We start from the raw sequence: 25,406 nt of genomic DNA on the forward strand, positions 1-25,406 counted from the left end.
GGTCCGTGTTGAGGGATATACAATAGATAAGGCAGTCTAAACATTTTAGTTGTTTTTGGATACAGAGCAAAACCATGTTGCGAAACAGAGATTAAGTCTGACTCGTGACTACTTGATGTCTCTACTGTGATGAGGCAGTCCGTACCTCCCTGCAGGTGATCAGGTGCTGGGCAGAGGAGTCAGAAAGAAGGTTGGCCAGCACCTTCTCTAGCCCCGCCCTCAGCCTGTCTTTCAGCTCACCCTTCCAGGAGCTGGGCTGTGATTGGCTGCAGGGTGTACAGGAGTACACTACGCTCTCTGATAGGCTGGACATGATCTCATATAGGTCATCTGACAGACAGAAGAGAGAAAGAATTTCAATGTCATGGAGTGGATTTATAGTGAGAGAGTTGTTCTGATCCCTCAAGTTAGGGACTATATTTTGATTGAGGTGGCATCTTCCCCTACATACTGTTAACAGCGGTGGTCACCCCTTTGCGTAGAGAGCTACCCTCTTGCAGGATTTTGTTGCAGCCCTTATCTCTAACACACCTGATTCTGGGTCAAGTGTGTGTGATAGCTGGATCAGGTGTGTGTGTGTGTGTGTGTGTGTGTGTGTGTGTGTGTGTGTGTGTGTGTGTGTGTGTGTGTGTGTGTGTGTGTGTGTGTGTGTGTGTGTGTGTGTGTGTGTGTGTGTAGGGCTGAAGCAAAAGTCTGCATACCAACCAGAAACCCTCTAAGATGAGTGTTGGCCACCCCTGCTGTACATCCCCTTGATAAAGACAGTCCTGAGGCAGAAATATTAGTCCCACTCACCAGAGAGTCCTTCACATTTAGAATGTACCCAGTGGCTACACCTGGAGCACTCCATCATCTGGCTGTTGTGGTCGTTCTCCTCGTAACACTTGGAGCAGATAGTGCAGAAGTTCCCTTGTAAAACAAAATCAGATGTACGACAGTAATCAATGGTTAAATTAAACAAATACGTGACAAGAAGGGCCTGACAAAGTATCAGTCCAGCTATACAACTGCTCTCATCCCGGTCTTCTTGGACTGTTCCTGGAGTTTGTCTATACCGTCAGGGCATGAAATTAACACCCACCAGCTGCGGGTCGATTTTGTCATTGGCGGGTAAAGATGTCTATATCACCAGCCATGTTGGCGGCTGGTCAGGGCAAGCATTTCAGGACACATTTGTAAAAAAAAAAAATAAATAAAAATAGTCCAGTATGATCACATTTATAGTAAAATAAATGCTGCTAGGTGACTATTCTATATTTTTTCCATAGCTGGTAAAATTATCGCACACAGTCAAAGGACTACGAATTCTATATAACCTATCCCACCTGGTGCTGCAACCCCGCCTGACTGGGGGGCTGTGCGCACGTGAAGAGCTGAGTGAAAGATTCATTTTTAGAAGCGCTGTTGCCAGGCATAAAAGTATTTCTAATTTACTTGAAAGTCTAATGAAGTGTTTCTTGGAAATGTACAATTATTTGTTCACAAGCTAGGTTGTTTTTCAATGTTTGAGTTTCAACTGCTTGGTAAGAGAAGGCAGCGATTCTACTAGCCAGACTCAATCTCACAGGTACGAACAAGTCACGTTACCATGGTAACATCCTGCCCTTAAAGGGATAGGTGAACATTTGTCTCATCTGTAATATTCTGGTTAATGCCACATCACGTCTTACTAGTAATACACAGATTGTAATGTTTCGCTGAGGTCCTACCTTTGAGGTGGAGGGTGCTGCAATCGGGACAGAGGTCCTGCTCGTGGTTCCAGGCCATGTCCCAGGTCTTCCCTGGGGTCACTCCACAGCTCTTACACCGGATACACGTCATACACACCTGGGATGGGGGCAGGTAGCCCAAAGGTTAGAGAGATGGACAAGTATCCGGAAGGTCGCTGGTTCAAGTCCAGGGTAGGGCGAAGAAAAGTGGGAACTGAATTGGCTAAGAACTGAGGGTTGCTGGTTTCAGATCATTACTAGCATATCCACCATTGTTGTACCCTTGAGCAAGGTACTTCATTCCAGAATAATCCTAGCCCAGAAGCTAGGATATGCATATAATTGGCATATTTGGATAGAAAACTCTAAAGTTTCCAAAACTGTTCAAATAATATCTGTGAGTATAACAGAACTGATACAGCAGGCAAAAACCTGAGAAAAAAAATCTAACTTCCTGGGTGGATTTATTTTTGTAGTTTTCTATTGAATGCCATTACAGTATCCATTGACTTAGGACTCAAATTGCACTTCCTATGCCTTCCACTAGATGTCAACAGTCTTTAGAAATTGTTTCAGGCTTGTATTCTGAAAAATGAGGGACCAGTCAGAATGAGTGGACCATTCACTGTCCCAGAGGTTTTTCATGTGCGCAACAGAGCTCGCCTTTCTTGTTTTCCTTTTATATTGACAAAGCTTTTGTCCGGTTGAAATGTTATCGATTATTATGACTAAAAACAACCTGAGTATTGTTTCTAAATATTGTTTGACACTTTTCTACGAACTTTACTGATACTTTTCAGATTTTGTCTGTCTGTTGTGACTGCCTGTGGATTACTGAACAAAATATGAACTAAAAATATGTTTTTGGATATAAAGAGGCACGTTATCGAACAAAACAAACATTTATTGGGTAAATGGGAGTCCTGTGAGTGCAACCATATGAAGATCATCAAAGGTATGTGATTAATTGTATCACTATTTCTGACTTGTGTAACTCCTCTACTTGGCTGGTAACTGTTTGTAATGATTTGTCTGCTGGGCGCTGTTCTCAGATAATCGCATGGTATGCTTTCGGCATAAAGCCTTTTTGAAATCTGACACTGTGGTTGGATTAACAAGAAGTTCATCTTTAAACCGATGTATAACACTAGTATGTTTTATGAATTTTTATGAGTATTTCTGTTTTGAATTTGGCGCTCTGGAATTTCACTGAATGTTGGCCAGGTGGGACGGTAGCTTCACACACCCCATGGAGAGGTTAAAAACATGGTCGTAAATCAGAATGGGGATAAGAGAGAAGAAAAAGTTAAACAGAAATATAAATAATACATTCCTGGTACTTACCCAGGGCATGTTACAGTTGATGGGCTTTGGGTAGGTGGGTCCCAGACAGGAGGGGTGGTAGCAGTTCTGACACCTCCTGCACTGCAACACAGGCTAAAGGAAGAAGCAGTACATTTAAAATGTGACAGTTGGGGTGAAAACACTATCAAATCTCAAGTCACTTTTGAGGATCCTGCTGACATGCACACCTTGTTGTTCTTGTGCTTGCGGCCGCACACATGGCAGAACTTGCAGCGGCGGCAGCACCAGTTCTCTTTGTTCTCCTCCTGGGGTCGCTCTTCAGGCCAGAGGCAGAAGCTGTGGAAGGGTTCGCAGCACACCTGGCAGTAGATCATCTGAGGGGAGGTGGTAAGGCAGAAGGCAGTCAGCATCAGGAGAACACATATTGCACAAAAACTACTGTTTTCCAAGATAACCCAGGGTAGCTCTTCATTAAGCCTACACAGCCTCCTAGTTTTCCTCAAAACAGTAATACTTACCTACAATGAAATGTAATTATTCTAATGACAATATGGCAAACACCCGGACAGAATATTCTGTAAATGCATTTCCACGGTTACCTCATGGTGTCCTTTGCTGGCACAGAGCAGGCAGACAGGATGAGGGGTGACTGGGATGGAGGTGAGGATACTCAGACCGCCCATCAACCACACGTTCTGGACGGCACAGTCCTCCTGGGAGAAAGACGAGAGAAAGAAACACAATAATGGTGTGACTTAATGAATGTTTGTATGGGAGGGAGATAGAAAGCAAGTACTGTTTTTAATGAAATGCTATACCACTATACTGCTTTGGCAATATTTTCAAATGGTATTTCAAACCAATAAAATAATCTGAATGAGAGAGACCCTCACCTTAAAGTCTACGCGGATCCTGTGCATCCCGGTCTTCAAGTGGCCCTTTTGGGGGAATCCGTTGATTAGCGTGGCGAGGATGTTAGTTGGTGTGTGTTCTGCAGCGTTCTGGGAACGAAGGACATAGTGGGGATCAATTCTGGGATTATGTTGCAGCACAGCCTCTTTAACAATAGTCTCCTCCTCTTCCTGTGAAGACTCCTCCTCCTCTGGCTCCTCCTCCTGCATGACCGACTGCACCACAAATGGGGGCAACCGTTGCAGCTGCACCTGCAGTCGCCACTGTAACCGCAACGGTGGGATCCTGGGTGGGCACGGCTCGCTGGGGCTCCTTGTTATGTGGCTCTCTGTGACCAGCAGCCCTGGATGGTGCTCCTCTGAGTTGCTCCCCTGTGCATGTGAAGGGGGGGAATGCTTAAGCAAAAGAGGGGGACCAGCGTTACAGCACGACCACGGTCACATGCTAGGTGGCGGGTAGCGGCAGCAAGGTAGAGGAAAGAGGAGAGCCACCAAAACTACCTTTGGCTTTGAGAGAAAAGTCTAGCTAGGAGGAGTGAAGGAGAGGAGGTAAGAGAGGGTTAGATAAGCTAATCATTGTTAAAGCATGCCTAGTCAAACCAGAAAGAAAGAAAGAGGACCCTTTACCACAGTAGTTAACTGTGAGGAGGTAAGAGAGGGTTAGATAAGCTAATATTTGTTAAAGCATGCCTAGTCAAACCAGAAAGAAAGAAAGATGACCCATTACCACAGTAGTTAACTGTGAGAGGAGGTAAGAGAGGGTTAAGATAAGCTAATCATTGTTAAAACATGCCTAGTCAAACCAGAAAGAAAGAAAGAGGACCCATTACCACAGTATTTAACTGTGAGAGGAGGTAAGAGAGGTTTAGATAAGCTAATCATTGTTAAAGCAAGCCTAGTCAAACCAGAAAGAGGACCCATTACCCACAGTAAACTGTGAGTGGGAGAGAATGAGCAAGATCATGCCTGTCAAAAGAAACATTGAGTCACGGCATCTTTGGATTCCAGACGATTAAATTCCAGACAAATTAAGCAAGATTGCAGAGGATCCAGAGGTTTTTGAATTAAGGTATAACGCATGCGTCGGCGATTAATGTGAAAGCTTTTCCCAACATCAGACATTTTAAGCTTCAGCACCAAAAAGAAGGGGACCACACTAGAAAATAAACAGTGCACATTTGATTGTGCATTTTGATGGAAGTGGTTATTGGAGCTGCTCACTCCTGCACACAGATGACAAGGTTAGAGTGTGAGAGACTGATCAGTTAATCAGTTAATCTACTCACTCACATGAGTAATGTCAGGCAGAGACAGTTCTACGGGTAATTACCTTGTCGGCTCTGCGTCGGCCCAGCAGTCCTTTGGGTGGCCCAGGTCTGCGGTGCCTTACAACTTCACTGGGCACTGGGCCCTCCTCTGGAGCTAGGAGATCAGAGGGAGCAGCATCAGTCAGTCAGAGAGCAAATGGGTTTTAAAACATAAACTCTCTACTCAAACCAATACCCTGAAACCACTCAATGGTACTTTGGCATTTCTGACCTGCAAGTCTATCCTCAAAACACAGTCATCCTCAATCTCAAATCACTATGGTCACTAACATCCACCCCTTTTCTTCTGATCTGCCTGACTAAAGGCTATAAATCCTTCAACTATCTGTCAAATCACTCCATTTCAAAGATAGAGTTCAATGGATCATGTTGTGGTGCAACTCAAAAGGTGAGGCACAAATATGCATTGACCTATATTGTCATCATACACTAAGGCTCCTATCCCTGTGTACGGCATTACCTTGGTTGCTTGGGGCGACAGGATTCTTTACAGGACTCTTGACTGCTGCTTTTCCGCCCATGTCCTCGTCCGAGTCGGACTTCAGCAGGCTGCTGTAGGAGCGAGGTGTCACGTTCCGCCTTGGCTGCTTTCTGGTGGAAAGGCTCAGGCAGTCTCCAGGGGTTGCCGGGTCCAACCCCTCCTCTGCCTCTCCATCCTCCCAGGACACCGACCCCTCGTCATCATTGGACTTAAACACATTGGCTGATGACCTGCGTCGCCGCCTTGAAAGGACTGCACAACAAATTGAAGCCCAATGGTAACACTGAAATCATTGGCTGAATATTTGGGCCATGATGCAGACCACCGTGATCGTGTGGTTCAGTTAAAGGTGTCAATGTAATTGGTAAGAACAGCAAAAACACACAAGTGGCTTGTAGTCATTAGTAATTGATCCACTGGATTCCAGTTGAAGTCTTCGAGACCCTTGTGCTTGCCAACGGAGCGGCCAGGGGAACTGGTCCTCCTTACCTTCAGGCTATGCTCAAAACCTACATCCCAACCCATGCACTCCGTTCCTCCACCTATAGCAGGGTAGCTCCCGCTCAGCCCAGTCAAAGCTCTTCTCTTTCCTAGCACCCCAACGCTTCCCCTTAAAGTCAGGACAGCGGTGTCCCTCCCAATCTTTCGAAATCATCCTGCCTCTGAAGAGTACATTACATTTTTTTTTAAAGAGCCCCCATCCTGAAAAAAGGCACTTGGCTTGTCCTACTAACACTGACTTTGAAATACGTTGTTGATGAAAAATGTACTTGATACGATTGTGATGTTGTCGTTTCACCTAGCTATCTTAAGATGAATGCACCAATTGTAAGATGCTCTGGACAAGAGTCTGCTAAATGACTCAAATGTAAAATTATATAAATACAGATATATTAAACACAACTCCAACAAACCTGTGAATGCCTTCATGCCACGCTTTACTTTCCTCGCCTCAATCCGAACACATCGCTTTAACCTGGTGGCACAGGGAAATATTTATTATCATTTTAAAATGGGTATCATGTTCAATTTGTACACAAAACAACCAAGAAGAAAATACAGTGAGTGTTTGTCCATGAGTAGATGAATAATAGTGGATGAAAAGTAGGAGCACTTACACACAGCACTGGCGTCTGGTGTTGGGCCCTCCAAACTTGGGCTTGTCCAGGCAGTTGAAGCAGGTGCCGCAGTCACCCTCATGGAGGCAGCCCTGGCAGGACCCACAGCGGGTGGCACGACCCCCAGGACCAACCTCGCTATAGTTCCGCTTTAACTTGCGCTGCTTGCTGTACTTGTGCTTCTGTCTTGTCCTCTTGTGCTCCTGAGTGTGCTCGATTTCCTGATCAGAGGGGTCATCAGCAATGTCTAAAAACAAAGAGAGCATGAGAGAGCGTGGGAGAGATTAAAAAATGATTTGTTAACATAGGTGACTGAGCTTAGGTCACATACCTGAAATCGACAGAAAGCTAAACACCAGAAAAAGAAAACAAAATGGTAACTACAGTTCTTAGCAGTGTGCTTCATAAACATAAAGGTTACCTTCTACAGCTGGTGAGGTGGTGATGCCCTCTCTCTCATGGAGGGGCAGAGCGCTAAGCCTGGGGATATCGTCAGGCACCATGGCACGGGGTTGCCCCAACGCCACCGCTGCTGCCCGACAGACATGCTTGATGCGTGGACCACCAAGGAGCTGGTCCTATGGGAACAGGATTATGCGGGGAACACGGTCATAAATTAAACTATTACAATGAAACTCCACTCTAAAGACAGACACCAAAATGCAGCCACCGCACAAATGGCCTAAGCATTTTCAAGAGAAACCTTAGATAGGCCACTAACAAAACACTGTACTATAAACATCAACAATACAGAAATGTTAAACCACAAAATCTAAAAACAGAGAAGAAAAGAGATGGACACAGACAAAGACAAAAACACAGCCAGGGTCAAGAAACAGGGGCTCACCTGAGCAGAGCCTCCTATCCTCCTCCCCCCTCCAACTCTTAAATCTCTGGGACTGAGTTTTACAGATCCAGACAGGAGCTGAAAGAAACAAGGGTATAAAAGTGAAATTATATTAATGAAACCGCCTAATAATTGAAATTGGTTTTAATCCAACAAATCTGTGCCAAATTAATACACTGTAAGCCGACATTCAACTGTTACCAACAGCCCTGCTAATTCAGGGTAAATCAATGGTAGCGCCCAAAATGGAACCCTATTCCCTATGTTGTGCACTACTTTTAACCAAAGGGGCACACCACAGGGAAGTGTGTGCCATTTGGGATGCAGACAGGGTCAATCAAGGTCACCGATTCTGACCTGTGATGACTTCATTGGCCTTTGCTGGTCAATCTTTACCAGCTGCAACTTGGCTCTCTTCAGCTGGTCGATCTTAATGAGCTGAACCTTGGCCCTCTTCAGCAGATGGAACATCCTCTTGTTGGTGCCGGTGAGGTTGATACGATGGCTGGTGCCCCCCTGTTCCACCACCACCCCATCATCACCCCCATTAGCCTGGCTCACTCCTTCGTAAACTCCTTCAGGTGCGGACTCTGCTCCTGGGGAGAAGAATCAGTCAACTGTCACTAACTTCCAAAGGGCTGACTGTGTCAAACTTGAGACAGCCTGTATATCAAATTGTATTCGTCACATGCGCCAAATACAACAGACCTTACCGTGAAATGCTTACTTACTACAAGCCCTTAATCAACAATGAAGTTGAAGAAATAGAGCTAAGAAAATATTTAAAAAATAAATAAATAAAGTTACCATAAAATTATAACAATAATGAGGCAATATATGGCAGCGAGTCAATGTGCAGGGGTACAGGTGAGTCAAGGTACTTTTTGGGGGGCCTTCTGACACCTCTTAATATATACAGTGTGGCAAAAAAGTATTTAGTCAGCCACCAATTGTGCAAGTTCTCCCATTTAAAAAGATGAGAGAGGCCTGTAATTTTCATCATAGGTACACTTCAACTATGACGGACAAAATGAGAAAAAAAATCCAGAAAATCACATTGTAGGATTTTTTATGAAAATTAGTGGAAAATAATTATTTGGTCACCTACAAACAAGCAAGATCTCTGGCTCTCACAGACCTATAACTTCTTCTTTAAGAGGCTCCTCTGTCCTCCACTCGTTACCTGTATTAAAGGCACCTGTTTGAACTTATCAGTATAAAAGACACCTATCCACAACCACAAACAGTCACACTCCAAACTCCACTATGGCCAAGACCAAAGAGCTGTCAAAGGACACCAGAAACAAAATTGTAGACCTGCACCAGGCTGGGAAGACTGAATCTGCAATAGGTAAGCAGCTTGGTTTGAAGAAATCAACTGTGGGAGCAATTATTAGGAAAGGCATACAAGACCACTGATAATCTCCCTCGATCTGGGGCTCCACGCAAGATCTCACCCCGTGGGGTCAAAATGATCACAAGAACGGTGAGCAAAAATCCCAGAACCACACGGGGGGACCTAGTGAATGACCTGCAGAGAGCTGGGACCAAAGTAACAAAGCCTACCATCAGTAACACACTACGCCGCCATGGACTCAAATCCTGCAGTGCCAGACGTGTCCCCCTGCTTAAGCCAGTACATGTCCAGGCCCGTCTGAAGTTTGCTAGAGAGCATTTGGATGATCCAGAAGAAGATGGGGAGAATGTCATATGGTCAGATGAAACCAAAATATAACTTTTTGGTAAAAACTCAACTAGTCATGTTTGGAGGACAAAGAATGCCGAGTTGCATCCAAAGAACACCATACCTACTGTGAAGCATGGGGGTGGAAACATCATGCTTTGGGGCAGTTTTTCTGCAAAGGGACCAGGACGACTGATCCGTGTAAAGGAAAGGAATGAATGGGGCCATGTATCATGAGATTGAGTGAAAACCTCCTTCCATCAGCAAGGGCATTGAAGATGAAACGTGGCTGGGTCTTTCAGCATGACAATGATCCCAAACACACCGCCCGGGCATAAGAAGCATTTCAAGGTCCTGGAGTGGCCTAGCCAGTCTCCAGATCTTAACCCCAAAGAAAAATCTTTGGAGGGAGTTGAAAGTCCGTGTTGCCCAGCAACAGCCACAAAACATCACTGCTCTAGAGGAGATCTGCATGGAGGAATGAGCCAAAATACCAGCAACAGTGTGTGAAAACCTTGTGAAGACTTACAGAAAGCATTTGACCTCTGTTGGCAATGACAAAGGGTATATAACAAAGTATTGAGATAAACTTTTGTTATTGTCCAAGTACTTATTTTCCACCATAATTTGCAAAATAATTCATAAAAAATCCTACAATGTGATTTTCTGGATTTTTTTTTCTCATTTTGTCTGTCATCGTTGAAGTGTACCTATGATGAATATTACAGGCCTCTCATCTTTTTAAGTGGGAGAACAATTGGTGGCTGACTAAATACTTTTTTCCCCCACTGGATATATATATATACATACACCAAGGAACTTGAAACTCTCGACCCGCTCCACTTCAGCCAATGTTAATGGGGGCCTGTTCGGCCCTCTTTTTCCTATAGTCCACGATCAGCTCATTTGTCTTGCTCACATTGAGGGAGAGGTTGTTGTCCTGGCACCAGACTGCCAGGTCTCCTCCCTATAGGCTGTCTAATCGTTGTCGGTGATCAGGCCTACCATTGTTGGCCACGTAAGTCGTGGGTGAACAGGGAGTACAGGAGGGGACTAAGAACACACTTCTGAGGGGCCCCAGTGTTGAAGATCAGCGAGGCAGATGTGTTGTTACCTAACCTTACCATCTGGGAGCGGCCCATCAGGAAGTCCAGGATCCAGTTGCAGGGGGAGGTGTTCAGTCCCAGGGTCCTTAGCTTAGTGATGAGCTTTGTGTGGACTAGGATGTTGGATGTTGAACTGTAGTCAATGAACAGCATTCTCACATAGCCAGAAGAGGACTGGCCACCCCTCAGAGCCTGGTTCCTCTCTAGGTTTCTTCCTAGGTTCTGACCTTTCTAGTGAGTTTTGGCTTGCTGTTGGGGGTTTTAGGCTGGGTTTCTGTACAGCACTTTGTGACATCAGCCGATGTAAAAAGGGCTTTATAAAAAAGACGTGATTGATTGACATAGATGTCCTTTTTGTCCAGGTGGGAAAGGGCAGTGTGGAGTGCAATAGAGATTGAGTGATCTATGGATATGTTGGTTGGTATGCGAATTGGAGTGGGTCTAGGGTTTCTGGCATGATGTTGTTGATGTGAGCCACGACCAGCCTTTCACGTCAGTAGCCATGAAGTGTTTTGAGTGCTACGGGGCGGTAATTATTTAAGTAGGTTACCTTCGCTTTCTCGGACACAGGGACTTTGTTGGTCTGTTTGAAAACATGTAGGTATAACAGACTCGGTCAGAGAGAGGTTGAAAATGTCAGTGAAGACACTTGTCCGTTGGTCCACCCATGCTTTGAGTAGACATCCTGGTAATCTGTATGGTCCCGCAGCTGTGAATTTTGACCTGTTTAAAGGTCTTGCTCACATCAGCTACGGAGAGCGTGATCACACAGTCATCCAGAACAGCTGGTGTTCTCATGCATGCTTCAGTGTTGCTTTCCTAGAAGCAGCATAAAACGCATCTCTCATCTGGAAGACTCGCGTCACTGGGCAGCTTGTGGCTGGGTTTTCACTTTGTAATCTGTAATATTTTTCAAGCCCTGCCACATACGACGAGTTGTGTAGTCGGATTCAATCTTAGTCCTGTATTGACGCTTTTCCTGTTTGATGGTTCGTCTGAGGGCACAGCGGGATTTCTTATAAGTGTGCGGATTAGTGTCCCGCTTCTTGAAATTCGCAGCTCTAGCCTTTTAGCTTGGTGCGGATGTTGCCTGTAATCCATGGCTCCCGGTTAGGAAATGTACGTACGTTGCCAATGCACTTATTGATGAAGCCGGTGACTGAGATGGTATACCATTGGATGAATCCCAGAACATATTCCAGTCTATTACAGAAAAACAGTCCTGTAGCGCAGCACCCGTGCATCTGACCACTTCCGTATTAAGCGAGTCACTGGTACTTCCTGCTTTAGTTTTTACTTGTAAGCAGGAAACAGGAGGATAGCAAGAATCAGGAGGATAGTGCACTACTTTTGACCAGAGCCTTCTGGCAAGCTATACTGCTCAAACCTATGGTAAAATGTTTCCTAAATGCACTAAAACATCGAAGAATAATACTTTTATCACAAAAGCCCAAATCATTTTCTGGAATAAAGAAACAGTTAGTTCCTAAATATCCATTAAGGAAAATATATATTACACACACACACGCATACAGTTTAAGTCGGAAGTTTACATGAACTTTAGCCAAATACATTTAAAACTCAGTTTCACAATTTCTGATATTTAATCCCCATAAAAATTCCCTGTCTTAGGTCAGTTAGGATCACCACTTTATTTTAAGAATGTGAACTGTCAGAATAATAGTAGAGAGAATGATTTATTTCAGCTTTTATTTCTTTCATCACATTCCCAGTTGGTCAGAAGTTTACAAACACTCAATTAGTATTTGGTAGCATTGCCTTTAAATTGTTTAACTTGCGTTAAACGTTTACGGTTGCCTTCCACAATAAGTTGGGTGAATTTTGTCCCATTCCTCCAGACAGAGCTGGTGTAACTGAGTCAGGTTGGTAGGCCTCCTTGCTAGCACACACTTTTTCAGTTCTGCCCACAAATGATCTATGGAATTGAGGTCAGGGCTTTGTGATGGCCACTCCAATACCTTGACTTTGTTGTCCTTAAGCCTTTGGAAGTATGCTTGGGGTCATTGGTCTTCCAAATGGACAATTTGCGACCAAGCTTTAACTTCCTGACTGGTGTCTTGAGACATTGCTTCAATATATCCACATAATTGTCCTTCCTTATGAAGCCATCTATTTTCTGAAGTGCACCAGTCCCTCCTGCAGCAAAGCACCCCCACAACATGATGCTGCCACCACCGTGCTTCATGGTTGGGATGGTGTACTTCGGCTTGCAAGCCTCCCCCTTTTTTCTCCAAACATAACGATGGTCATTATGGCCAAACAGTTCTAGACCAGAGGACATTTCTCCAAAAAGTACAATCTTTGTCCCCATGTGCAGTTGCAAACTGAAGTCTGGCTTTTTTAGTCTGTCTTTTTAAAAGCGGTTTTGGAGCAGTTCAGGCTTAAGGGGTTTTGGGCCCTTCAGGTTATGTCGATATAAGACTAGTTTTACTATGGATATAGATACTTTTGTACCTGTTTCCTCTAGCATCTTCACAAGGTCCTTTGCTGTTGTTCTGAGATTTGATTTGCACTTTTCACACTAAAGTAGGTTCATCTCTAGGGGACAGAACGTGTCTCCTTCCTGAGCGGTATGGTGGCTGTGTGGTCCCATGGTCTTTATACTTGCGTACTATTGTTTGTACATATGAACGTAGTACCTCCAGGCGTTTGGAAATTGCTCCCAAGGATTAACCAGACTTGTGGAAGTCTACAATTATCTTTGAGGACTTGACTGATTTCTTTTGATGTTCCCATGATGTCAAGCAAAGAGGCACCGAGTTTGAAGGTTGGACTTGAAATACATCCACAGGTACACCTCCAATTGACTCCAATTATGTCAATTAGCCTATCAAAAGCTTCTAAAAGCCATGAAACCATTTTCTGGAATTTTCTAAGTGGTTTAAAGGCACAGTCAACTTAGTGAATGTAAACTTATGACCCACTGGAATGGTGATAGATTATTTCACTAATTCACTGTCTGTAAACAATTGTTGGAAAAATGACTTGTGTCATGCACAAAGTAGATATCCTAACCGACTTAGCCTAACCTAACAAACTATAGTTTGTTAACAAGAAATTTGTGGAGTGGTTGAAAAACGAGTTTTAATGACTACAACCTAAGTGTATGTAAACTTCCGATTTCAACTGTATGTAACGGAGCACACAAAATGCCTTACCTTGGAAATGTTCTGCGTCGTTTGCTGCCTCCTCCATAGTCACAGATGATGCAGCTTGGGATGCAGCGGCAGCGTTACGGACCTGCACAGCCAGCTTCCTCACAACCCCGGGAGAGTTGAGGTCCTCCATTTTCAGCTTGGACCTCCCTCTCTTCCTAACCGGCGAGGTCAAACTCCGGTCCTCCTGGGCTTCTTCTTCTTCTTCTGCCGTTTCACCCTCAGCAGCACCAAGGCCTTTCTTCTTCTGGGCCAGGCTGAGGGTCAGCTTCTTGAGTCTCTCGTAGACCTCGAGGTGGGATGAGCCTGGGCTGAGCGTCGGGTCCTTCACAGACAGGGTTGAGGACAGGCTGGTCTGAAGTGTTTTTTTACCAGTTGAGCCCGAAACTTTAGGTTTGAACTCATTTTGACCTGGAGTTCGAGACAAGTGGTCAATGTCATCATTGAAGGATAGGCTCATGGCATCTTCCTCCTTCACCTTGCCTTGGCTATTCTTTTTCAGGGAGCCCCTGGGCCAGGATATTATCTCGTCATTGAGGAACCTCTTGGGTGCCTTGATGACACGTGAAGATCTGGCGCTCACCACAGGCGAGGAGAAGTTACTGCTGGCTCCCTGCTCGAGCTCTCCAGGGGACAGGAGAGGCTCGCCCTCTGTCCTAGTGCTCTCCCCCTGCGGCTGCTGCTCATTTCCCTCCTGCTTCACTGGGTCTGGGTGGTACTCTGGCACGTAAGTGTAGAATACAAACTTACGACGAAAGCGTTTCACAACAGACTCTGGCGTACTAAGCCTCTCCACATTCCCGGGCTTCCTCCTGTGGCCAAATATCGACTTGCGCTTATACTGTGTTGGTTTCTTTCTTTCCAGTGACATTGCTGGATTCTGCTCCATCTCAGCTCCAGCCTCAAGGGATTCCCCTGTTCCCTTGGACACTCTCCTCCTCTGCTGCTGCTTATTCACAGGTTTAGGGGACAGTGCTTCCCTTTGCGCTTGACCAATGTCAGGGTCCACACCAGTTTGGCCTGTTTGGTCTTGCTGAGATCCTCTTCTCTTCCCAGACATCTGTGGCTCAGATTGGTCTGGTTCGGTTTTGCCTGCTGTTACATCCCTGGCCTCTTTGCTCTTGGAGGCCTTCCCTTTGCCCTTGACCACTGTCAGGGTCCACACCAGTTTTCCCTGCTTGTCTCTGCTGGTTTGGGGTCGGGCTGTGCTGGACCCTGAGCCTCCCCTGCCCACCTTTGTTGTTTGGTCTTGCCTGTTCCTCTTTCTGGCTGTTGAAGACAATTCCACCACCTTCCTTCCCCTTTTTCTGTTGGAACCATTTGATTTTGCACTGCCATTGCCTTCTGAGGCCTTTGTCCCAGTAGTCTGCTTTCCTCTAGATTTAATCCCAGAACTGGGAGACATTTCTTGGGCTGACAGTTTGGCAATTATTTTGGGTTTCACAGCGTTTTCGTCTTCCTGACCCTCTCCAACTTTAGGGTCTTCTTTGGAGCCCTTCACTCCACTTTTCTCAAGCTTTGCTGTAAGTTCTGGAGCTGGGGGATGATTTTCTGGCTTCAAAAATGATAATTGGAGAGGCCTGCCTAGAAACAAGACAGGGAAACATAAGTGTCTTAATACGAATAGACCAATGTCAGACAATAAGTTGATGCATATTATAAGGTATGCTACCAAAGCTATAAATCCCAAATATGAACGCTACTGCATATTTCTGCTAGGAAATGTGAGAATTCCGGAGCACAATTGATATCTAACATTATTGTTCATCATTAGCCTACTTACTTTCAGAGATATTGTGTGCTGAGAGTGTTGGCCGGTATTCAGTCCCAAACCCAGGGAAATCATCATCCTAAAACACAAAAACCCAGGGTAGGAACACAATGCATTATTTAATGTTCACACATCACACTGTGTTCAGCAAAAAAATATATAATACATAATAACAACCAGAATTTAATACTTTGCATGTATACTACAGAAGGCCAACTCGATCTCATCACAGGGTTGGTAAGGGGTGGAATCAGATGAAACCATGGGCAGCAACCCAGCTGATATCTGGTTACAAACCGTCACACTGAACTGATTTGAGAGATCAGGCTTCAAAATGTAGTGGGGTATAACTGCAAATGTGTCATTTCAATTAGGTCTAGGATATTGCAAATGCAAAGTGTGAACATTGATCAAACTCTACTTTCCACAGAAAACATACACCATCATGAAATGTACAATGTTCACAAATACTGATCTGAATACTGTTTGTCCACATTGCTGGAAGATGAGGATGTGTAAGAAAAGGAACAATAAAAAACAACAAGGCAAAAATTGATCTAGACTAAAACTGCATCAGCTTAATAGGCTAAATTTAGCTAGCATCTCACTATCCGAGAGAGCAACCTACGACCATTCAATCTGTCCCAGAGTTATGCAGTCAGTCAAGTGTGACAAAAGAAACTGCAAAGATGATATGGGGGCCGGAGACTACCTTTTTACTGGAAGTAAAATCGGATTGGATATAGAAAGACCAGGGTGACAAAGGGAACTTTATTTGTGAAAAGACAAGACACTCGCATGACTAGCTGAGTTTGTATAAAGTTATATGCAGAGCTGCCTATTGCAGCCTGTATTCAAAAAGCATCTCAGAGTAGGAGTGCTGATCTAAGATCATTTTTGCCTTTTTAGATCATAATGAATTGACAGGGGGACCTGGGCCAGCAAACATAAAACATCTAGCATCAGGGACCCCCCCTCCATAGGGATGCACATTTTGGGAAACATTCAGAGGTGGAAACTTTCCTTGGGAATTAAAAGGAATATGGGAATTACAGAAATATGCAAATTAATATTAATACCATTTAAACGTAGATGGTTTTTTGCATTGGATATATTTACCATATGGAGACAGAAACATACACCTTTTTACCTTATCAAAAGTAGACTTTTGCAAATGATTAAATCATTCCATAGAAATAAAAATGTAGTTACAAATTTAACTTCAATTAAATGAGTTGACTCTTCACATGGGATGATTTCACTGAACAACAAAAGGGAATATTGAATGATCCCAATGATCCATCGCATCTCCAAAAAACGCTTTCAACATACATCTGTAAAATGAAAGTCGAGAAACTACAGCTATGGTTGTCATCCTCTCAGGCATCCATGTCTTCTCCCTGGAACTCCTCAATGTCCACCTCTTAAACATCAGAGTCTGAGGCCTCATCTTCACTGTCACTTTCCAACCTTGCTGAGGATGGCTTGTTGTCAGGCTCAAAAGGCCTCAAATTTCCCCGGATGGCCACCAATTTTTCAACCCTTGTTTTGGTCAGTCTGTTGCGTGCTTTGGTGTGTGTGTGCCCAAACAAGGACCAGTTGCGCTCGGAGGCGGCTGATGTTGGTAGGATTTTGAGGATGATGGAGGCAACAGCAGAAAGAGCCTCAGATTGCCAAAGTCCCTTCCACCAGGTGGCTGATGAGATATGTTGGCACAAATGCCATATTGAAACTCCACCCCAAAGCTCTTGCTTGGAAGTGAACTTCGCCAGAGTGCCAAGAACCTTGCCTCATCCAGAACAAGGTGGTAAGACACGGTAGTGACGACACCATAGGCCTTGTTGATCTTTACTCCAACCAGGATGCCCTTGCCAGCATACTTGGGGTCCAACACGTACTCTGCTGCGTGTATGGGCTTCAGGCAGAAGTCTTCACGCTTTTTGATGTATTTCAATACTGTAGTGTTCTCTGCTTAGAGCAACAGTGAAGTGAGCAGGGCAGTACGGATTTCTTCTCTTACATCTGCAAGCAGTCTGAACATCAGACAGGATGGAATTGTCTCCCTCAATCCGTGGAATGGCTACTGCTATTGGTTTCAGGCTGCTTACCACTCTCTCCCAAAATACATCATCCAGGAGGATCCTCTTGGTGGGGCTGTCCATATCAGCAGACTGTTTTGGCCATTTCTTGGAAACTCCTTCCCCTCCAAGAGACTGTCAAACATGATGACATGGGTGTTGCTGGGCAGCTTCAATGTGGTGCTCTCATTCTTCTCACTTTGCTTGGTGAGGTAGACTGCTGCTATAACTTGATGACCATTCACATACCTAACCATTTAATTGGCTCTCTTGTAGAGTGTATACATTGTTTTCAGTTCCATGATGTCCTTGAGGAGCAGATTCAATGCATGAGCAACACAGCCAATGGGTGTGATGTGAGGGCAGGACTCCTCCACTTTAGACCAAGCCGCCTTCATGTTTGCAGCATTGTCTGTCACCAGTGCAAATACCTTCAATGGCCTTGAGCCACAGATGACTGCCTTCAGCTCATCTGCAATGAAGAGACCGGTGTGTCTTGTCCCTTGTGTCTGTGCTCTTGTAGAATACTGGTTGAGGGGTGGAGATTTAGTTAATTATTCCTTGCCCACAAACAATCGACCACCCATCAGAGATGATTGCAATACCGTCTGCTTTCTCTATGATTTGCTTGACCTTCATTTGAACTCTGTTGAACTGTGCATCCAGTAAATGAGTAGATAAAGCATGTCTGGTTGGAGGGGTGTATGCTGGGAGAAGAACATTCAGAAATCTCTTCCAATACACATTGCCTATGAGCATCCGAGGTGAACCAGTTGCATTCACAGCTCGAGCAAGACATTCATCAGCATCGCTGACTACGTTCCTCCATTGAGTCAAAAAAACTTTGATTCCAGGAGGACCATGAGCTGTTGCCATCGATAAGGTGCCTGATTCATAATTTTCACCTCAAATAGAAGTAGAGGGACTTTTGTGATAGGTTGCTTGTTGTGAGCGCTGAGGGAACTTTATGCACTTGGCCAGATAATTCTGCATCTTTGTTGCATTCTTCACATATGATTTTGGCACAGTACTTGCAAATGTACAGCTTTTCCTTCTACATTAGCTACAGTGAAATGCCTCCAAACATCAGATTGTGCCCGTAGCATTTTCCTGTAAAATAATAATAAATATATACATATATACACACATAAATAAATTGCTAAGCAGTTAAACTCTATTTGTAAGATAAATGTTTTAAAATGAAATATGTATAGAAACCCACATGGTAGCAAAAACAACAAGCAGAAAGTGTTATGTTAGAAATGGTTTAAACACACTTTGCTGTAGGATATTATTTACTAGTTAACAAAAAAGCATGTATGTCCTATAAAATATATTCACCCCACCCAGTATTGTAATCGGAACATACGAGAAAGCATGTAGTCCTGGGCTCAGTAGTGTGGGCTCAATAGCATCTCATTAGTGTGCAAGATCTTGACAATCAGCTTTACATGTAATGGCAGAGTGTACTGTGCATGCAGAGGGTTGCAATTCCATAGAATTGGGGATAGTTTAACCAAAATATGCCACAGGACCTAGAATTGCCTTATGTGTATCCCACTAAAAAACATTTTGGATGAATTTAAGCAAAATTATCTTCCTGGGCTTAACCTCACATGGAAAATTTCCAGAACAATTCTGGAAATTTACGGGAAGACTTCCGACCCTTTGCAACCCTGGTTACAAACCTATCATCAACAAACTACACTGGATGACCACAAAATTGCAGACCAAAAGAGCACATGAATATAGGATACATCTTGCTGATATTTCCACTTCTCCAATCAATTTGCTAGTTTCATCTTCTTGAACGTACTTTGTTCATTTCCTTCAACTTTGCCATAATAACAATTGTGTTGATATACACAAATAGTGATGACAGATTTGTGAGTGAATATAAAATAACATATTGATGTTGATTGAGTTAAAAGTTCCAATAGCTGACTTTAAAATGTGATGAAATCCTCTGTCGTATTTTGGCTCCTCCTATAGGCTATTGTGCTGCAATGATGTTATCCATTTGCACACTTTAGTTTTTGTACAATAAATTAAAATACCCATCAATTAGGTTGGAAGTTACTCATCTAGTTCATTACTGAAAATTTACTCACATTAAAATTTGTATTCATGCAAAATCCTACTGATTCAAGGTTCTCCTTCAGACAATTTAGTTTAATATTCAAACTCAACACATTAGTAGGTTTGCACTTCCCTAAGATACAGTACCAAAGGTTATTCTTATTTTACTATTTTCCACATTGTAGAATAATAGTGAAGACATCAAAACTATGAAATAACACATGGAAACATGTAGTAACCAAAAACGCTTAAAAAAAATAGAAATATATTTTATATTTGAGATTCTTCCAAGTAGCCACCCTATGCCTTGATGACAGCTTCGCAAACACTTGGAATTCTCTCAACCATCTTCATGAGGTAGACACCTGGAATGCATTTCAATTAACAGATGTGTCTTGTTCAAAGTTAATTTGTGGAATTTCTTTCCTTCTTAATGCATTTGAATCAACCAGTTGTGTTGTGACAAGATAGGGGTGGTATACAATAGATAAACCTATTTGGTAAAAGACCAAGTCCATATTATGGCAACAGCAGCTCAAATAAGCAAAGAGAAACAATAGTCTATCATTACTTTACGACATGAAGGTCAATCAATCCGTAAAATTTCAACAACTTTGAAAGTTTCTTCAAGTGCAGTTGCAAAAACCATGAAGCACTATAATGAAACCGGCTCTCATGAAGACCGCCACAGGAAAGTTAAGACCCAGAGTTACCTCTACTGCATAGGATAAATTAATTAGCATTCACTGCACCTCAGATCGCAGCCCAAATAAATGCTTCAGAGTTCAAGTAACAGACACGTCTCAATATCAACTGCGTGAATCAGGCCCTCATTGTCAAATTGCTGCAAAGAAACCACTACTAAAGGACACCAATAATAAGAAGAGACTTGCTTGGGCAAAGAAACAAGAACAATGGAGATTAGACTTGTGGAAATCTGTCCTATGGTCCGATGAGTCCAAAATTGAGATTTTTGGTTTTAACCCCCGTGTCTTCGTGAGACGCAGAGAAGGTGAACGGATGATCTCTGCATGTGTGGTTCCCACCATGAAGCATGGAGGGGGAGGTGTGATGGTGTGGGGGTGCTTTGCTGGTGACACTGTCAGTGATTTATTTAGAATCCAAGGCACACTTAACCAGCATGGCTTCCGCAGCATTCTGCAGCAATACACCATCCCACCTGGTTTACGCTTAGTAGGACTATCATTTTTTTTTACCAGACAATGACCCAACACACCTCCAGGCTTTTTAAGGGCTATTTGACCAAGGAGGAGAGTGATGGAGCGCTGCATCAGATGACCTGGCCTCCACGGTCATCCGACCTCAACCCAATTGAGATGGTTTGGGATGAGTTGGATCGCATAGTGAAGGGAAAGCAGCCAACAAGTGCTCAGCAAAAGTGGGAACTCCTTCAAGACTTTTGGATAAGCATTCCTGGTGAAGCTGGTTGAGAGAATGCCAAGAGTGTGCAAAGCTGTCAATGCAAAGTGGGTGGCTACTTTGAATTTTCAAATATAAAATATTTTGATTTCTTTCTTTTTGGTTACTACATGATTCCATATTATTCTGCAATGTAGAAAATAGTCATAAAAAAATATATTTAAAAAACTTGAATGAGTAGGTGTGTCCAAACTTTTGACTGGTACTGTACATTAATAAATGAAAGGTGAGTTTCCTCTAACTATACCTCTGAATCAGTGAATAGCCTACATAACGTTTCCTGAACATAAATATAGTCAGCATTCAGCAATCAATCGAACATGTGAATTGCTATAGTTACAATTTAACAAATATAAATTAATCCAGGCAGGCCATTTTAAAGAAGAAGTTGCAACATATCTAACACAAATCAATTAATGTAGGCAAACATTTATCAACTAGTATATAAACTTCACTGAGAGTGCACAGGTGCGTTTTGGCACACATACATATTTTACACACACATCTATCTTCACATTCTGCTAATGGTAAATCTCATTCAGTGTAGAGGTCGACCGATTAATCGGAATGGACGATTTCAAGTTTTCATAACAATCGGTAATCGGCATTTTGGGACACCGATCATGGACGATTACATTGCAATCCACAAGAAGACTGCGTGACAGGCTGACTACCTTATATACAAGAGCAGCAAGAAGCCAAGGTAAGGTGCTAGCTAGCATTAAACGTATCTTATAAAAAACAATCAATCTTAACATTATCACCAGTTAACTACACATGGTTGATGATATTACTAGTTAATCCAGCTTGTCCTGTGTTGCATATAATTGATGCGGTGCCGGGTGATTTAACAAGCTCGTTCGCGAAAAAAGCACTATCGTTGAGGTAATGTGAACCTAACTATAAACATCAACGCCTTTCTTAAAATCAATGCACAAGTATATATTTTTTAAACCTGCATATTTAGTTCATATTGCCTGCTAACATGAATTTCTTTTAACTGGGGAAATTGTGTACCTTCTCTTGCTTTCTGTGCAACAGAGTCAGGGTATATGCAGCAGTTTGGGGCGCCTGGATCTTTGCGAACTTTGTGAAAACTTTCTTTCTAACAAAAACAGCAACCTTCGCCAAACGGGGGATGATTTGACAAAAGAGCATTTGGAAGAAAAGCACAGTCGTTGCACGAACGTACCTAACCATAAACAGCAATGCCTTTCTTAAAATCAATACACAGAAGTATATATTTTTAAACCTGCATATTTAGTTCAAATAAATTCATGTTACCAGGCAATATTAAACTAGGGAAATTGTGTCACTTCTCTTGCGCTCATTGCACGCAGAGTCAGGGTATATGCAACAGTTTGGGCCGCCTGGCTCGTTGCAAATTAATTTGCCAGAATTCTACGTAATTATGACATAACATTTAAGGTTGTGCAATGTAAAAGCAATATTTAGACTTATGGATGCCATCCGTTAGATAAAATACGGAACGGTTCCGTATTTCACTGAAAAAATAAACGTTTTGTTTTCGAAATGATAGTTTACAGATTTGAACATATTAATGACATATGGCTCGTATTTCTGTGTTTATTTTATTATAACTAAGTCTATGATTTGATAGGGCAGTCTGACTGAGGGGTGGTAGGCAGCAGCAGGCTCGTAAGCATTGATTCAAACAGGACTTTCCTGCTCTTCGCAATGCTTGAAGCACAGCCATGTTCATGACTTCAAGCCTATCAACTCCCGAGATTAGGCTAGCAATACTAAATTACCTATAATAATAATAATAATAAGAACATCCAATAGTCAAAGGTCTATGAAATACAAATGGTATAGAGAGATAGTCCTATAAGAACTACACCCCATTGAAGACTCATGTTAAAAGGAACCACCAGCTTTCATATGTTCTCAGGTTCTGAGCAAGGAACTTAAACATGAGCTTTTTACATATTGCACTTTTACTTTCTTCTCCAACACTTTGTTTTTGCATTATTTAAACCAAATTGAACATGTTTCATTATTTATTTGAGACTAAATTGATTTTATTGATGTATTATATTTTAAGTTAAAATAAAAGTTCTCATTGTTCATTCAGTATTGTTGTAATTGTAATTATTACAAATATATACATAAAAATTGTCCGATTAATCTGTATCGGCTTTTTTTGGTCCTCCGATAATCGGTGAAAAATCACAAATCAGTCAACCTCTAATTCAGGGGTGGCAGGTAGCCTAGCGGTTAAGAGCATTGGACCAATAACCAAAAGGTTGCTGGTTTGAATTTCAGAGCTGGCTAAGTGAAATATGTTGACTTAACCCTAATTGCTCCTTTAAGTCGCTCTGGATAAGAGAGTCTGCTAAATGACTAAAATATAAATGAATCAGAATGAATACATCCCTGTCAGAGAAACCATGCCACTGCTGTACTGCACACCGGAAAGGCTCAGTGTTCCCATTTTGAACCATTTCACGTGTCTGAAGTAACAAATTTGGCCTTCCCGGCAGGCCTAGAGAACAAATCAAGTGCACAATAGGCCTAACGCTGGCCAATCGGATGGCTTAGACTACCATGTCTGCAGTAACATAGCAGCCGTAAAAGAAAGCTAGCACAAAGTTGATACTGTGAGATTTCAAAACTTTTAAAACCATGAACGGAGAGACTGTCAATGAACACAGAAACGAGCTGCTGTTTTTATGAGTTTAAGTTCTTACTTAGCACTGTCAACCCTTTTATATGCTATTAAAATGTGCATTCTTCCTACTTCCACTGCAACCAATACTGCAGCTGTAATGAATGAGTAGGAAAGTGTATCGATAGGCTTGCATCATTATTAGCGTGTTAGGTCTTTTTTTTATATGTAGAAATATTTAACTTTCTCTGTTCATAGGAGTAGCAACATTAATTTCTGTATGAGGAAGAAATAATGCGGTGCGACTCAAGTGTGCCATCAGCTGGAAGACAGTGTCCCTTTTCGGTCAGTGGAGGAAAGGGAGAGTAGCGGGACATTTAAAGGTGAACCTTAGTCTCCTCCTGCTCTCTCCCTCCGCTAAGACGAACCATCAGCCCAGTAAAATATTCAAATGTATGCTCACTCAGCTGTTCCTCACAAGTAATATAACAACTGATCTACTACCGGTTTGCCTCCCATTCGCTATTCAGGTGTATAGGCCAGTTGTTCCAAACCATGGGTACTAGGACCCCTAGGGGTACTTGGCCTATCCACAGGGGGGGATGTGAGAAGACTCGTGAGACCATAGGCCTACAGGTAAAATGCACAAGGGGTACTTCAGGGGTAATCCGGGCAGAGCAAAAGTCAGTTGGTGGCACAATACCCTAAAAGGGTTGGGAACCACCCGTATTGGCTATGGCCTGCCTACCATTGACTATCAGTCACCCACCACTTTGCAACGTGAGCTTGAGGTAGTATAACTGTTTAAAACCTGAACGTTTTACTTTAATTCAAATAATGAAGCCTATTTTACCTTGCTTCAAAGTTGCCTTGCGAAAATCCATCCATAGAAACGTGGAGGCAATAATTTTATGAAGACTTCCTCATGCAATTAACCAACATTTCTCTCCTATTCTATTTTCATATCAACTCTCTTTCATTGTCCAGGAATCCACAGGCACAATCCTAGTAATAGTAGCAACACATCATAATTGTTGCTATTAGATTCACCATCTTTCTACGTTCTAAAAGGAGATTTTTATCTCTGTCACAACTGTTCGCATTAGGTTTAGAATGGTGTTTTCCGCTAATTGCATTTTGGCAAATGACGTTTTATTAGCCACTTCATTACAGGAGTTGCATATTCAATAATAGGCTATAGCCTTTTGAACTGTAGGATGATAAGTTCGCTATTGTTGCATGTTTCCATTAAGCTCTTCATGAAAAAGTTCCAGTCCTTGTATGCATGCACCGTATTCAGTGTGGATGTGGCAAAGTGAGAGGTTTCACTTTCGCAAAAATATGTCCAAAATAAGACCAATATGTTAATATGGGCTTATTTTGAGTCTAAACTTGTCGCTTGCCTTCCCGCATTGGGCTGACTCCAATTGTTAGGATGGAAACATAAGCATCTCGCCATTATATACAGATCTCGAATAGTATTTTCTGTTGGACACTTCATTTTACTGTTTGGAAACAATTTAACTGTTTGTTGACAGGTTAATGAGGGTCAGTTAGTCGGCAGCAAAATTTTCCAAAATGTGCATCCCTAATTGGGCCTATAGCCTACAGCACAAACTTAATTTCTATAGTACTGTTTTTAATACATTATAGTTGCATAGGCTTACGTTTTTTAAGTAATGTAATTTTTTTGCATTTTGACTCAAAGTGATCTTCACTCAGAAATGGTTGGTGACCACGGGTC

The 25,406-nt window shown here is 42.8% G+C and overlaps 1 protein-coding gene across 2 annotated transcripts in view; it reads right to left on the reverse strand.

The window, feature by feature from the left end:
• The window catches only part of LOC124012097 (histone-lysine N-methyltransferase 2B-like), a 67,907-nt gene that overhangs the window by 39,320 nt on the left and 3,181 nt on the right, over nucleotides 1-25,406 (reverse strand). Inside the window, exons 2-17 of one of the 2 annotated variants that reach the window (XM_046325507.1) lie at nucleotides 15,449-15,515; nucleotides 13,669-15,249; nucleotides 8,096-8,295; nucleotides 7,700-7,777; nucleotides 7,274-7,430; nucleotides 6,853-7,099; nucleotides 6,649-6,710; nucleotides 5,714-5,986; nucleotides 5,256-5,347; nucleotides 3,908-4,015; nucleotides 3,614-3,727; nucleotides 3,242-3,388; nucleotides 3,054-3,146; nucleotides 1,710-1,827; nucleotides 796-909; nucleotides 146-330 (exon numbers count right to left, since the gene is read on the reverse strand). In XM_046325507.1, the coding sequence (XP_046181463.1) occupies nucleotides 146-330; nucleotides 796-909; nucleotides 1,710-1,827; nucleotides 3,054-3,146; nucleotides 3,242-3,388; nucleotides 3,614-3,727; nucleotides 3,908-4,015; nucleotides 5,256-5,347; nucleotides 5,714-5,986; nucleotides 6,649-6,710; nucleotides 6,853-7,099; nucleotides 7,274-7,430; nucleotides 7,700-7,777; nucleotides 8,096-8,295; nucleotides 13,669-15,249; nucleotides 15,449-15,515 (3,636 nt within the window). Of the gene's footprint in view, nucleotides 1-145; nucleotides 331-795; nucleotides 910-1,709; nucleotides 1,828-3,053; nucleotides 3,147-3,241; nucleotides 3,389-3,613; nucleotides 3,728-3,907; nucleotides 4,016-5,255; nucleotides 5,348-5,713; nucleotides 5,987-6,648; nucleotides 6,711-6,852; nucleotides 7,100-7,273; nucleotides 7,431-7,699; nucleotides 7,778-8,056; nucleotides 8,296-13,668; nucleotides 15,250-15,448; nucleotides 15,516-25,406 lie in introns of both variants that reach the window. The other variant, XM_046325505.1, reaches the window with a different exon arrangement.

This window comes from Oncorhynchus gorbuscha, linkage group LG24 (assembly GCF_021184085.1).
Source record: "Oncorhynchus gorbuscha isolate QuinsamMale2020 ecotype Even-year linkage group LG24, OgorEven_v1.0, whole genome shotgun sequence".
Classification (NCBI taxonomy): Eukaryota; Metazoa; Chordata; class Actinopteri; order Salmoniformes; family Salmonidae; genus Oncorhynchus; species Oncorhynchus gorbuscha.